Genomic DNA, 15,592 nt, shown 5'->3' with positions numbered 1-15,592 from the left:
CCTATACTGAGTACCAATACTGAGTGCCGACACGAGTACCGATACTGACTACCAATACGAGTACCGATATGAGTACCAATACTGAGTACCGATACGAGTAGCGATATGAGTACCGATACGAGTACTGATATCAAGTACCAATACTGAGTACCGATATTGAGTACTTCACTCATGCCATAAACACAAATGATACAAACCAAACAAACAAACGAAGTTCCAGCGAGCAGAGAAACTTGTTCGCTTTTACTTTCACCAGTTTTTTTTAATCAGTTGAAAGATTCCAGTCACTCTTTAACTTGGTCAGTTCACTTTAATAGAAATGTTCCATTACAGGACGAACTTTCATCACTCAGAACGTCTGAAAAGCCAAGAAGCTCAGAGAAAATGTGTAAAACAGATGTTTTGTGATGTTTGTTCTCGGCGTTGATCTCCGACCGTCGTATCAGACTCTGATGTTCTCGGGGCAGACGGACACGAGTGCGGCGCCGATAACTGGAGTGTTTCCTCTCCGGGCTGTCGGCGCCGCCGGGCGTGAAGTGACGGAGACGAGAGCCGTCGTCATGACGCCTCAGTGAGACGGCGACTCTCCGAGACCATCTTTTATTATTTCCGTAATGAAATGACGGCTTGAGAAAAGAGTTATTAGTGAGTGAAACCGGCGTTAATTACACTTTAATCCTCGGCTGCAGAGGAAGCAGAGCAGCTTCTCTTCCTCAAAGATACGACCACAGCGTTGGAATAGGACGGGCTTTTTTTTAGATTCTCCCATTTGTTAACCTTCTTCTGTGGAATGAAGACGTCTGCTGCTGAAGAGTCTCGGCTTAAGAGCTCTTAAGTGTCGTTATGCAAATGAGATGAGAGCTTGAGAGGCGGCTGCTGCTTCTGGTGTCTGGAGAAAAGTAGCTTCTAGTTCTATAGGTCTATGGCCCCGCTCCTCCTGCTGCTAGCGTCAGTAGCTTCTAGTTCTATAGGTCTATGGCCCCGCTCCTCCTGCTGCTAGCGTCAGTAGCTTCTAGTTCTATAGGTCTATGGCCCCGCTCCTCCTGCTGCTAGCGTCAGTAGCTTCTAGTTCTATAGGTCTATGGCCCCGCTCCTCCTGCTGCTAGCGTCAGTAGCTTCTAGTTCTATAGGTCTATGGCCCCGCTCCTCCTGCTGCTAGCGTCAGTAGCTTCTAGTTCTATAGGTCTATGGCCCCGCTCCTCCTGCTGCTAGCGTCAGTAGCTTCTAGTTCTATAGGTCTATGGCCCTGCTCCTCCTGCTGCTAGCGTCAGTAGCTTCTAGTTCTATAGGTCTCTGGCCCCGCTCCTCCTGCTGCTAGCGTCAGTAGCTTCTAGTTCTATAGGTCTATGGCCCCGCTCCTCCTGCTGCTAGCGTCAGTAGCTTCTAGTTCTATAGGTCTATGGCCCCGCTCCTCCTGCTGCTAGCGTCAGTAGCTTCTAGTTCTATAGGTCTATGGCCCTATCCTCCTGTTGCTAGCGTCAGTAGCTTCTAGTTCTATAGGTCTATGACCCTGCTCCTCCTGCTGCTAGCGTCAGTAGCTTCTAGTTCTATAGGTCTATGACCCTGCTCCTCCTGCTGCTAGCGTCAGTAGCTTCTAGTTCTATAGGTCTATGACCCTGCTCCTCCTGCTGCTAGCGTCAGTAGCTTCTAGTTCTATAGGTCTATGACCCTGCTCCTCCTGCTGCTAGCGCCGGTAGCTTCTAGTTCTATAGGTCTATGGCCCTGCTCCTCCTCCTGACAGTCACTGTAATAACAATCCAACTGGTGGTTTTATTTTGACAGTCACCATAATAACAATCCAACTGGTGGTTTTATTTTGACAGTCACCATAATAAGTGTTGTCGTCTGTAAACTCACTTCCTGTCTGTTCCTCTTCCAGTTAAAGAGACGGAGGACGAGAAGCTGGACGTCTTTGACCATCTGGATCAAAGCGAGAGGAAGAGCGTGAAGGTGGAGTTCACCAGCGGAGAGACGCCGGCGAAGGTGGAGAAAGAGAAGGAACCGGTAAAGGTTATAGAGGAGAAGAAGGACGAAGAGAAACCGGTGAAGGTGGAGCCGAAGAAAGACGAGGAGAGGGTGGAGGAGGTGCAGCAGAAGGAAGTGAAGGAGGACAAAGGAAGGGAAGAAGAAGCTCCGTCAGTCCAACTGGACAAGAGGGATAAAGCAGAGGAGGTAGAGAAGAAGGTAGAGAAGCAGGTGGAGAAGGAGGTAAAGAAGGAGGTAGAGAAGGAGGTAGAGAAGGAGGTGGAGAAGAAGGTGGAGAAGGAGGTGGAGAAGAAAGTCGAGAATGTGGACAAAACTGAAATGTCCAAAGTTGAGGAAAAGAACAAGGAGAAGGTGGAGATAATGGAGGTGAAGGACATCAAAGAGCAGAAGGTGGAGATAATGGAGGTGAAGGACATCAAAGAGCAGAAGGTGGAGATAACGGAGGTGAAGGACATCAAAGAGCAGAAGGTGGGGATAACGGAGATGAAGGACATCAAAGAGCAGAAGGTGGAGAAGACCCCAGAACCCGTGAAGGTGGAACCCGTCGAGGAAAAGACCGAGAAGAAGTCTGAAGGCGAGACGAAGGCGACGGTGGAGGTGGGAGACGCCAAGGGGACGGACCAGGTGGAGAAACAGAAGGAAGAGAAACCGGTGGAGAAACAGAAGGAAGAGAAGCCGGCGGAGAAAAAGACGGAAGAGAAGAAAGATGACAAGAAGGCGACGAAACCCGAGGCAGCGGAGAAATCCAAGAAACCTGCGAAGCCTGGAGTGAACGGGAAAGACCTGAAGGCCAAGGTGAGGCGGTACGGAGTACCTGGTGGTACTTACCAGGTGGTACCAGGTGATACTGAGTACCTGGTGGTACCAGGTGGTACTGAGTACCAGGTGGTACCAGGCGGTACTGAGTACCTGGTGGTACCAGGTGGCAGTGAGTACATTGTGGTACCAGGTGGTACTCAGTACTGGGTGGTACCAGGTGGTACTGAGTACCGGTGGTACCTGGTGGTACCAGGTGGTACAGGGTACTATGTCACAACTCTTTAAATCAAGCATATAGAATGACATTTATCTCACGGTCCTTTATTTTTGAAGTCAACCATTTTTACCGTGCTATCATTAGCGATATCGTTTTAGCATCGCGGCCATGAGACTCGTTCCCGCGCCAACCGACACGCCGTTTCCACGACGACACTCCAAGTAGAATCGTATTGTTTTTTTTTTGGTTTTTTCTTTGCGTTTTCCTTTGAGAAAACTTGATGTCGGTTTCTACGAACCAGCAGGATCATGTGTTGCCATGGAAACGGTGATTTGTTTCACCAGCCGAAGTGTTTTAATCGACGTCAGCAGAAAGTTAACGACACTTTAATGTGAAAGAGAGACTCATTTCCCATGATGCTTCTGCTCTAAAGCTTCTTCTGCACGTAAACATGAAGATTATTTAGCCACGAGCTAAATGCTAACTATTATTTATGCTCCTTTATTTACTCATCCTTTGTGTTTTAATTGCTGCTTTGATCTGCTGCTTTTATCATTTGTTTTCCTTTTCTTTATGTTTGCTTTTCGCCGTCCCTCCATCATCCCCCCCCGCGCTGGCGTCTCAGCCTATTGCCGGGGCGACCAAACCCGCCACTGCTGCTGCTAAAACGCGGCCAATCCCGGCGGCTGCCGGCACCTCTGGCCCCGCCCCCAGGCGTCCCACGCCCTCCACCACCACCACCACCTCCACCTCCAACACCTCAGATAAAAAACCAACCTCAGCCCGGGCAGCTTCGTCGACAGCTGCTACCGGGCTCAGGAGGCCCGCCGCCGCCACCGCTACCGCCACCAGCCGCGTCGCCGCCGCTGCCGCCACGCGCGACGTTAAACCCAAGGTAAGTGTCAGCAGGACTGTGAGAGTCCAGGCCTCAGTGCTGCTTCCGCCAGGGGTCAAAGGTCACAGCGTCAGGAGAACAGATGTGAAATATTCAGTCACTGTAATAACAGTCCAACTTGGTAGTTTTATTTTGACAATCACCGTAATAACAATCCAACTTGGCGGTTTTATTTTGACGGTCACCGTAATAACAATCCATCTTGGCAGTTTTATTCTGACAGTCACCATAATAATAATCCAACTTGGTAGTTTTATTTTGACAGTCACCATCATAACAATCCAACTTGGCAGTTTTATTTTGACAGTCACTGCAATAACAATCCAACTCGGTGGTTTTAGTTTGACAGTCACCGCAATAACAGTCCAACTTCGAGGTTATATTTTGACCGTAATAACATTCTAACCTTTAGTCTTTAGTCATAATCCTCGACAATATCCCATTTTGAATGAAGCTACAGTTAGCATTTAGCATTTAGCATCATCACCGCAGCGTGTATTCAGACGCTTCCAGAAAGTTTCTGAAACTTTTAAAGCTTCGATAAGTGAAGTGAAGGTGAGGAGCCATTTGACCGTGTCAAACTGGCCTTAGCTCGCTAGCTAGCTAGCTCGCTAGCTAGTAGCAGCGTGGTTGGTGCATTTTAAATTGTTGGATTTGTCAGGTTTTTTTGTTTTTTGTTTCTAACGGCCTTCGTGTCGTCTGGTCGGGCGAAGTCGGAAGTCGCGCTCGGATACAGTTTTCTACATTTTCCACGCGGATAAAATACTAGCTGAGTATTTCTGGTGTCGATTAGTCGACCAGGTGTTAAATCACCAAACTATGGCCGTGACAAGTAATGTTACTTTGAAGAATTAGTTTACATCTACGACTCAATACACCACCTGATGGTTGAAAGTGGTATTGCACTTTGATGTTGCCTTCAGGGATCGACAAAGACAACACGAGGACCATTAGCTCATTTATTTAGATAAATCAAAGTAAAAAAGAACTATTGCAGTGATAGAGAAGTCGTAAAAAGATCCTTTGATCTGGATTCGTTGGCTCTTTGTTGTGTTCTTTATTACATCAGAGGGTCTGTGACGGTTTGCGGGGTTCGTGTCGTGGATTGAGCGGACCTGCTCTCCGCCAGCCTGCGTCTCCCTGTCGTCTCCAGATAAAAGCAGTGTGGCGGCGCAGCCAGCGAATTAGCCGCCTTAATTTAGCCGCTCGGCGCCCGAGGCTGGCGGCTGACTCGGCGCGGCCGGCGGGATGTGGAGCGCGGCATCATCCGGACGAATGGAGCGGCGAGGACTCCCATCTGTGTCTCGCCAAAAATAAAGCCTGATGTGATTCTCCCCCTCCCCCCCACTCCTCCTCCAGACCGCCACAGAGAAGCGCCCCCTGGTGCCCAAGGCTGGCACTGCAACCGCAACCAAAAACGGGTTGGCCGCCACGGCGACGGCCAGTAGGACCTCCACGACGGCACGCACAGCCACGTCCACTCGCACCGCCACCGCCGCCGCCACCAGAAGGCCTCTGGGTAATGCCGGCCCCACTGCTCTGCTCGTCTCCGTCCCACGTTCCGGTTCTTTCTCTCACGTCTTCTGCGCTTGTCTCTCATCTCAGCCCCGAAGACGGACGGCAAGCCGGGAGAGGACAAGAAGCCGAGCACGCCGAGGACCGCCGCAGGTAGCCGGCGCGTTGTCTTCACTTTGATCTTTCTCTCGGCGCCGCTTTGATTCCCACTGGATTCAGGCTAAAACGCAGCGATTCCAAAAAAGTTCCACCTTGAGAGCCTCTTCCAAAAAGTTAATCTGGATGAGGAATTAAAGTTGCTCACGTGGATTTATTTTGTTTCTGCAGGTATTTGGTTCTTTATAAATAAAGTTCAATTGAAGTTTTTTTTTTATTAAAATATGGTTATAACATATTTTTTTCCTGACAAATAAAACTGAATCGAGAGCGGCGATGTCGGACAATTGGGCTTGTTTTTCCAGTTTTAATGGAAAATGATTGTTTCAGATTAAAAGGGGCAGATTATATAACTTTAATCGTCTATCTGCTCCGTTCCGTTCAGGAACTTGAAAACCTTTGTTCTCTGTTGTGGGAAATCTTTTTTATATTTTCACAATTAAATAAATAAATAAATATACAGCATTTTCAAAAAGTTTCACCTTGAGAGCCATTTTCCAAAAAGTTAATCTGGAAAGACTAAATTAAAAAAAAGTGATTAAAACAAGGTTATTATTGAAATACTAAGAAATGACGAACGAGAATCAAAGTTGTTTTTTTTTCCGAGAAATTTGACTGAAGCGAGTGGCGATGTCGGATTGATTTTTTTTTTTTTTATTTGTTTCTCTATTGATCATTTTGTTTGTTTATTTTGCTGTTTGCTTTGAAATGGAAAACGATTATTCTAGATAAAAGGCCAGCTGATATAACTTTAATCATCTTTCTGCTCCTTTTCATTGAGGAATTTAAAAAACTTTAGTTCACTATTGTTTGGAATCATTTTTTGTTTTTTGTTTTTACAACAAAATAAATAGAGAAACAAACAGATTCAGAAGCCAAAATATAACAAATATTTTTGTTTTTTTTTGTTATTTTTGCGTTTTTCACCTGAAATCGTTGCCTTTTGTTGCTTTGATCTATTTTTTTCCTGCTTTTCATTTCTCGGTTTCGCTCCAGGTAACAAATAATGAAGTGAAATACGAGAACTTTTCTTGTGAAAAATACCAGATTTGAGTTTTGTTTTTTTTTATTTTCTCCTGTGGAAACTTCCTGTCTGGCCAAAAAAAACGCTTTTTTAACATTATACCTTTGTAGACTTCAAAGTATTTCAGTGTGTCCATGTTCTCTTGAAGAATTTAGTGAGTCTCCCTCTTTTTTTTTCGCCCTTTGTCACTCGTTTCATACGTTTTAAGAAGTTGGGATTAGGATTACTTTTCTCCCTTCCCCTGCTGACGGTGGAGGATTTTCCCTCCCGCCCTCTCATTGATCTGCTCTTTACCTCGGCGTTTCCTCCGCCAGGTAAAAGATTCTGCCGAGTCGCCGTCGCCTCTCAGCGGCTTAGCCGCCGGGAGTTTTCAGCTCCTGCTGACGCCGCCTCCGGGGCGTCGAGTCCGCCGGGCGGCCCGTCGTGTGAAAAGACGAGCCGCCTGGATTAAATCAGACTTCCTTCGTCCGTCACACTCGGGCGGATTTAAAGTCAAACTGTGTTGGATAACCTCCTCTTTCATGTTTACGATGCAGTGAACGCCGCGTCGGCTTGTTTCCGAGCTGCTGACTCAGCAGATCTGCGCCACAGCTGCAGCGACGCTAATTCTGGGATTTAAAAGGCATGAAAGGAGTCACTTGGTGGTTGTTGTTTTTTTTTTGAGGTTTTGTGTAAATTTTAAGTTTGAGAATACTTGTTCCTTGTGGGAATCTGAAAATCTTTAACTTTTAAACGTTTGCACAGCCGCTTTGGAAACGGAAAACTGAAAACGCAATAATTTAAAAACGCTCAGGCTCCGTGGAAATGGAGGAAAACGCCACTTTTGTGAAGTGCCACAGTCGTCGTGGATTATGGGAACAAAGAACGGTGCCAGCTAGTGGCCCAACATGCAAACTGCATGGTCTTCAGAGTTTCCGCGCTGGAGATGAAAGTGATTGAACTGCTTTGTTTATTCCTCCTCCAGCTGACTCCACAAAGCCCAGGACCTCCTCCACCACCACCGCCCCCCGCCCCTCCTCCTCCACCACCGCCCCCCGCCCCTCCTCCACCACCACTGCCCCCCGCCCCCGCCCCGCAGCAGCCAAACTTGCCCCACCCTCCTCCTCCACCACCAAGCCCCTGGTACCCCGCGCCTCCCGGCCGACCCCTGCCTCCACCACCACCACCACCTCCTCCTCCTCCGCCTCCAGGATCTCGGCCCGGCCCGGCACGGCGCCGGCCCCCGACGTCCGCAACGTCCGGTCCAAGATCGGCTCCACGGACAACATGAAGCACCAGCCTGGGGGAGGGAAGGTCAGTCCTGATTCGGCTCACCATGTTAACATTGTTTTAACAGTTTGTCGCTGCCTCACACGGGGCACCGTCAAACACAACAGCTGCTTCTTCACCTCCGTTATTTCTCTCATCTCGCACATCCATCTCACACCATCTTCCCATTTAGCAACAACAATCTGTGCCAATTCTAATGGAATAAAAACGTAAACACCATAAGTTGACAAAATAATAAAGGTATTTCTCCAATAACAAGTAATCACGTTGAATTGGCATCAAAAATCCTGAGGAAAAAAACATTTGTTTTTGGAAAATTTTTTAGTTTTTTTTTCTAATATTAGTGGAAAAATGTAGATCCGATCTGTAGGGAAGTATGCAAAAGTTTAATAAAAGAGAATAATAACTGCATCGGATAATGTAATAATACATAAATAGACAGAATTTCCTGGAAATTAAAGATATTTTTGTAATTTTTTGTACAGCTTAATTTTCAAGAATAGATATGATGGTGGCCATAGTGGTCGTATTCATTCACTCTCAGATCAAATAGTTTTTTAAAATATTTTATTATATTTTAAATGGCCAGAATTATTATGACATTGTTGTTGCTACATCTTCTCTTATGAACCACGAGTGACCTGCAAAACCTTTTCTTCTTCTTTCTCTCTAATGGATTCTTTAGTTTCTTCCTGGTTTTTCCATGAATTCTAACACTGATTTACTAAAATCTCTCAGATCTCACTTCAGGGTAAAGTAACAACAAAACAACGTTCAAAATTTCATGATTTTATTATAAGAAGGATCATTTTAAAGCTGGATGATCCTTTAAGAATAATTATCAGAACTTCGAGTTAACTCAACAAAGATTTTGATTTTTTTTCTGTATATTGTTTGGAAAAACTGATTTTACCATAAAAAAAATTTAATTAGACTGAAATCCTCAATAATCTCTATTAATTTTCTGATATTATTGATTCAGGTGCTTAAGTCTCCAACTGATTCTTTACTTCAGATTCTAAACCTCCGTACTAACACCCTTTCTAATGCCGCCGATCGTTTGACCTCTTGACCTCTGACCCGGGCGGGCCTGTCTCCTCAGGTGTCGGCCGTGTCCCAGAGCAGGGTCGCTTCCTCCAAAGAGAGCAGCCAGGGCAAAGTGAGTCCCCCCCCCCACCCTCCACCCTCCACCCTCCATACATCACTGTGTGTTTGTCCTCAAATCCACAAACCTTAAATCAAAAATCAAACCTCAGAAGCTTTTAGTTAACGGTCGTCCAAAGGCTGCAAACACTCAAGTAACGACATTAGAAACCAGGATTTATTTATTTATTTATTTATCAACAACGGGTCTGAGCTTCCATCTCATATCAGTTTCCATCAGATCAAAGCGTCTATTTCCCGAGCAGGTACTTTTATACTCTGAATCTTGAATTGAACTGTAATATGAGGGGTCGGTTGAGAAACGGTGCCCCGTGTGAGTATCGTTGAACACTTCTGTGTTTTGTTTTGGGTTTTTTTTTGTCAATTTTGTCATTCAAATTTTTGTTTGTTTTAGCATAATATCTTTTCACAAACATTTTCACATGTTCACATAACTTAATCTCACTTTATACCCCAGAATGAGACATAATAGTCTTTAAAACACACTTATTTGTTAAAAACGACATAAAAGTTGAGGTGGAACTGAGTTGGAATAGAGGAGCATCACAACAGAGGAACAGGTAAGTGTCGCTTTGAGTTTAAAAGTTTTGAAGAGTGAATATTTCTTGTTGTCTTTCTTGGTGGATCTAAAGCCTCGATCTTCTCGCTGGGTCACCAAGAGCTTTGACAGATTTGTGATGGAGGATCTCTGCCGGTTCTCCCGTGTCTCTTTATAGAACAACCTTGTGTGTCTCGCTCTAACGTCCTCCGTCCAGTCGGGTTCTTCTAACAGACGTCCGCCTCTAATCCCCCTCGGCTTTCTGTGTGTTCTACATCAGTGGTTCCCAACCTGCAGTCCTTTACTGAACTCAACCTTCTTGATTGGACACAACATGGCGACGTGTCTCACCACAGCGAACTCCTCCGTCCATATAACCTCCAGACTTTTTCTGAATACAGAAAGTTGTTAACCTTTTATGCAGACGACATCGTGACTTATTTGTCTGGTTGTCAGATCATCACACAAAGTATCAGTCAGTTAAACAGACTAAACACAAGACGTATAAACAGCTTTATGACATTCTCTCTATGAGGTTCCCTCATGAAAATGACTCGGTGTTGGAAAGACATTCATGATGGTTAAACTATAAAATGTGAACCTCAGTAGCGTAACTACTCGCTGAGGTGTTAAACAGTTTTGGAGGTTCCGGCTTGTCGTGGTTAAAGTTGGTGTTTCGCTGCGACAGTTCCAACATTTCGTCCAGTTCTCGGTAGACGGTTGTGAAAAGGTTGGGAGCCACTGCGTTAGAACGTCAGGTACTCTGCTCTGTAGCGTTGAGGTTCCTTCCCTGCAGGTAGAAAAACACTCCAGTGGTATTTGTTTAGCAGAACCTTGCTCCTGCCTTCTGTCCTTTCCTTTCTAACCCGGCCTGTGACGGTGGCTTCTTCTCTCCCCAACACTCCTCTTCCTTTCTTCCTCTCCTCTGGCCTGTTCTTCACCCCCCCCTCCCCCCCTTGCTGCTATGCTGTGTCCATTCAGGTTCAGATAGTCTCCAAAAAGCTGGACTTCAGCCACGTCACCTCCCGCTTGGGCTCCAAGGACAATATGAAGCATGTTCCTGGTGGAGGGAATGTAAGTACCGCCTGGCCCTTCCAGCCCAACCAGGACCGGCTCCACAGATTATTCCTGACTAAGATCAAAGGCCAGATTTTCCCTGAGACGTTGGACAGCATGCTAGCAAGCCGAATGTAGCTTCCTGTCCTCACTGCGCTTCCTCAAACCCTTCCTGTCGTCCCGCCCTGCAACTAACTCACTAAACCCCTCCTCCAGCTCAGATCGCTGCTCTCTGATTGGTCCGGCTCAGATCGCTGCTCTCTGATTGGTCCGGCTCAGATCGCTGTTCTCTGGTCTGGCTCAGATCACTGCTCTCTGATTGGTCTGGCTCAGATCGCTGCTCTCTGATTGGTCCGGTTCAACTCTCTGACTTCCGATTGATCCAGTTCAGATCATTGGTGTTTGATTGGTCCGGTTCATATCGCTGCTCTCTGACTGGTCCGGTTCAGATCGCTGCTCTCTGATTGGTCCAATTCAGATTGCTGCTCTCTGATTGGTCCGGTTCAGATCGCTGCTCTCTGATTGGTCCAGTTCAGATCGCTGCTCTCTGATTGGTCCGGTTCAGATCATTGGTTTCTGATTGGTCCGGTTCAGATCGCTGCTCTCTGATTGGTCCAGTTCAGATCGCTGCTCTCTGATTGGTCCGGTTCAGATCGCTGCTCTCTGATTGGTCCGGTTCAGACCACTGCTCTCTGATTGGCACACTGAGCCGGTTCTTCGCCCTCGATCGCTGAAGGACATTTTGCTTCAGTAAACGTCTTCACGTTTGACCGAAAAGTTCCGACACCGACTGAACGTCACGGCGTCATTGTGCCGTAAAGTTTCACCGTGTTGGAAACACGTGAAGACGTTTGTCAAAAATTCCCTCTTGGTCGGTGAGACTTGACGACGTTGAGGGAAAGTTCCGCGCTGAAGACGGAACGTCTGTGATGCCAAACAGGTGCAGATCCTGAACAAGAAGGTGGACCTGAGCAAGGTGACGTCCAAGTGTGGCTCCAAGGACAACATCAAGCACAAGCCTGGTGAGCAGACGGGAGGACGGTCAAAGCCTTGTGGGACATGAGGGACACCGTCCTCAGTGTGTGTGTGTGTGTGCTGCAGGCGGTGGAGAAGTGAAGATCGAGTCTCACAAAGTGAGCTTCAAGGACAAGACTCAGTCCAAAGTGAGTTCTCTGGACAACGTGAGCAACTCGCCTGGAGGAGGAAGTGTGAAGGTGAGCGCACGCCGTCACGCTAGCACGTAGCATGACGTCATAAATCTCTTTGTGTATTTTGGCTCGTTACTCGATCAGCTTCGACGCCGACGTTCCTTTACTTTTATGTATTTTTTTAATACACGTGAACCTTTAGTCTAAACAATAGTTCATGTTGACCAATCCTGGAAAGACTCACCACACCACCTTGTGGCTACAAGCAGTATTGCAACATGTTGGTTCTTTTTATTTTTTCTAGCTTCAGTTCGCACACAGATGAAAGAACCTTTGAAGTTCTTGAGTCAGAACACGAGTGCTGGTTCTCTTAAGTGCATTGGTTTGATATTTTTATTGTTGATTAAAGTGATATTTCTGTGTTTTTGTTGCTGTTGCTTTTTTAAAAATATTGTTGTTATAATTTACTGATTAATTTATTTTTTATTTTATTATAATAATTTTTTAATATATGTATTCTTTTTTAATTATTATTATAATTTTTTTATTTGTGTACTTGTTCACTTTGTGCTGCTATATTAACAAATAATACAAAACGATTGAGTCAATAAAAAGTTATCACTTTATCAGTGCTAACTGTAGGACTTTGAAGTTTCAAACTTAAAATGTTTCATAGTTTTGTATTCCGACCTTTTTCCATTAATGTCGGACGTGAAAAAGCTAAAAGTCCAAATTTGACCAAACATCCCTCCTCGCAGGATTTCATCTCCACGTATCGTTTCACCCCATCGTGAGCGTTGCTAAGAATAGCATTGGCATCAAAGCAGCCTGCTTTCTTTTTTGACAAGTGATTTCTATTTTTAAAGCTTTGAAAGCTTTCATCCTTTGAACCCAAAAAAACTTATTTAGCTGAAAAACTGCAGGGACAGTTTGTGCTGCACTCGTGTGTGAAAGACAATCGGCTGAAGTGTTAACGGCTCTTCTTCATGTGTTTAATTAACAAATACGGTGTTTTCTATATTCATATGTTTTGTTCTCACATTGTGTGACTTTAGCTTTAGCCTGTTTGTGTGGAAATGCTATATTTCTGTGTGTAACTTGATTTGTGCAAATAGCAGCATTTGCTGACGTAATTAAAACACAGCTGAAGCTACAAAGACGACTTAAATGTCTAAAAAGGCCAAAAACTGTCTCGAATGGACAAAACTGCTAACATGGCTTTAACTGCTAAACAAAACATGTGTTGCAACTAAAACCATCTTTTTTTTATATGTATATATATATTTATTGAGTTTTTTTACTTTAACAAGGCAAATTACAACATAACAGTAGAAATGCAGAGACAAATATTGCTTAATTAGCATCCATACAATTAAATATCAAGATGCCTTAAGAACAAATAATATTCCTCCAAGTATTTTTGAAAAATATTAGGAAAAAACAATACACAGATCCAAACGAAACAACAACAAAAAGAAAAAAAAAGAAAAACAGCAACTAAAACCATCTTAACAATTCTAGATGTCTAACACCACGAAAAGAGATGAATTAGGTAAAATGGCTAAAGTTGCTAAATATGCTAAAAGAGCTAAAACTACTAACTTGGCTAAAAGGGATACTTTACCTAAAATAGCTGAATTGCTAAATTGGCTCAAAGCTCTAAAACTGCTAAATTGGATAAAAAAAGCTAAAACCGCTAAATTTGCCAAAATACCTAAAACCGCTAAACTAGCCAAATGCTAAATTGGCTAGACCTGCTAACTGAGCTCCAGAAGCTAACCTGCTGTCCCGCTGTGTTTTCAGGCTGAAGGGTCCCAGGAGGCAGCAGAGGGGGGCATCCTGGCCCCGGGCCCCTCCCCCGCCCCTGCCCCAGGTCTAGGTCTGGGTCTGGGTCTGGGTCTGGGTCTGGGCCCCGGTCAGGCCGGAGGCCCGGCTGCGCAGGAGAACGGGCTGAAGGACGGAGTCCCCTGCTCCTCCGAGGCTCTGGACACACTCATCCCTGAGACAAGTGAGTGTGTGTGTCGTTTCTCTCATCGCTTCTCAACCCCGAGTCCAGACGAGACGCCGAGTTCACCTCCGTCACCTCCGTCACCTCGTTGACTTCCGAGGCGGACGTTTATGCAAATTCTGCGTCTCCATGGAAACAGGGGGTAAATGTAACTCTTTGAAAACGATCTGTCTCCGTGGAAACGGGGGGGGAAACCCAACTTTGTGAAAGCGCCCCAACTCTGTCTCCATGGAAACGGGCGGAAACGCAACTCTTTGAAAACGCTCCGTCTCCATGGAAACAGGAAAACAACTTTTTGAAAACGCTCCGTCTCCATGGAAACAGGAAAACAACTTTTTGAAAACGCTCCGTCTCCATGGAAACGAGCGGAAATGCTACTCTGAAAACACTCCGTTTCCATGGAAACAGGAAAGCAACTTTTTGAAAACGCTCCGTCTCCATGGAAACAGGAAAACAACTTTTTGAAAGAAATAAAAAGGGACCTACTGTCATAAATAGTTCATGAATTCATAACAGTAGATGTGGAGGTGACGAGTCGACGAGAGTCGCCCTCTCGTGGCCCGACAGAAAAACGACATCGCATTCAGCTTGTCTTGTTTATCGTTTTTCAACACAAAAAAAAAAAAATTCTGTTTTAACTTGAAATGTGGAAAAAGAAAGTTTCAGCTTTTGAGTCGTTTTCATGTTTATTTTTTTTTAAAGACGAAGGATTTGAGCGACGAGCATCATTTGTGCTCGGGGTTGGGTTACATTGTGTGTGTGTGTGTGTGTGTGTGTGTGTGTGTGTGTGTGTGTGTGTGTGTGTGTGTGTGTGTGTGTGTGTGTGTGTGTGTGTGTGTGTGTGTGTGTGTGTGTGTGTGTGTGTGTGTGTGTGTGTGTGTGTGTGTGTGTGTCCACCGTGTCTCACCACCATCTTCCACCCTCTCTATCTTGCAGGCCTGTAACTCTAAACACCAACGCCTCCTCTCTTGTTCCTTTATTTTTTATTATTTTGTCGCCCCTCCCCCCTCCCCTCTCCTTGACCTTTGACCTCCGCAGATTGAGTCTCTCGAGCTCAACTTCCCGCGAGGCCGCTGGCTCTCGCACGGACCACCGCTGACATCACCGCCTGGCCCCGCCCCCTCCTCCTGCTGCCGCCGCCGCCGCTCGGGGTTATTTTAAGACTTTTCACTTCTTTTCCTGGAAAACCTGGTTTCGCTCCTCTTCCTCCTCTTCCTCTCCTCCTCTTCCTCCGGCAGCCACCTCCGGCTTTACTCGTTTTCGTGACCACGTTGTTCCGTAACAATCAGCTTCAGTGTTCCTCCGTCGCCCCCTACAGGTCCTGGGTTGTATTTATTTATTGTATTTTTATTCTTTTTTTTTCCGTAAAAAGCAATACAGCTTCTTTCTTCTGTTCATTTTGTTCATTAGCGCACAGGAAATGCAGTAAACGCACACTGAGGGTGGAGGAGGAGGAGCTCGGGGGTTCTGAGGGTGGAGGAGGAGGAGGAGCTCGGGGGGTTCTGAGGGTGGAGGAGGAGGAGGAGCTCGGGGGGTTCTGAGGGTGGAGGAGGAGGAGGAGCTCGGGGGTTCTGAGGGTGGAGGAGGAGGAGGAGCTCGGGGGGTTCTGAGGGTGGAGGAGGAGGAGGAGCTCGGGGGGTTCTGAGGGTGGAGGAGGAGGAGGAGCTCGGGGGTTCTGCCTCCATCAAGTCCTGGTTCTGATCAGATTCTATCTAAGAATAAAAGTTTGTCTGCTAGTTAGCAATAAATGCTAAAAGGCCCAAACAACTGAAGTGACTCAATACGGCAAGAAATGCTAAAATCGCCACGCGTTCTAATTGGTTATTATATCTGAAACATCTAAAATTGGATTAAACT

The 15,592-nt window shown here is 45.8% G+C and overlaps 1 protein-coding gene across 1 annotated transcript in view; it reads left to right on the top strand.

Moving 5' to 3' along the window:
* Window positions 1–15,206, top strand: part of LOC308143915 (uncharacterized protein) — a gene marked incomplete at its 5' end in the record, with an annotated part of 53,799 nt that extends 38,593 nt beyond the window's left edge. Inside the window, 11 exons of the mRNA XM_080514858.1 lie at window positions 1,880–2,781; window positions 3,588–3,857; window positions 5,217–5,376; window positions 5,463–5,525; window positions 7,517–7,845; window positions 8,924–8,980; window positions 10,505–10,597; window positions 11,520–11,601; window positions 11,681–11,793; window positions 13,531–13,735; window positions 14,774–15,206. Coding sequence (XP_080370984.1) covers window positions 1,880–2,781; window positions 3,588–3,857; window positions 5,217–5,376; window positions 5,463–5,525; window positions 7,517–7,845; window positions 8,924–8,980; window positions 10,505–10,597; window positions 11,520–11,601; window positions 11,681–11,793; window positions 13,531–13,735; window positions 14,774–14,778 — 2,279 coding nt within the window. The 3' untranslated portion in view covers window positions 14,779–15,206. The remainder of the gene's footprint in view (window positions 1–1,879; window positions 2,782–3,587; window positions 3,858–5,216; window positions 5,377–5,462; window positions 5,526–7,516; window positions 7,846–8,923; window positions 8,981–10,504; window positions 10,598–11,519; window positions 11,602–11,680; window positions 11,794–13,530; window positions 13,736–14,773) is intronic.
* Between the last annotated feature and the right edge of the window lie 386 nt (window positions 15,207–15,592).

Source organism: Blennius ocellaris, assembly GCF_963422515.1.
Source record: "Blennius ocellaris genome assembly, chromosome: 19".
Classification (NCBI taxonomy): Eukaryota; Metazoa; Chordata; class Actinopteri; order Blenniiformes; family Blenniidae; genus Blennius; species Blennius ocellaris.
Note: the sequence above shows the minus strand (reverse complement) of the source record. Positions and strands in the feature narration are given on the sequence as shown.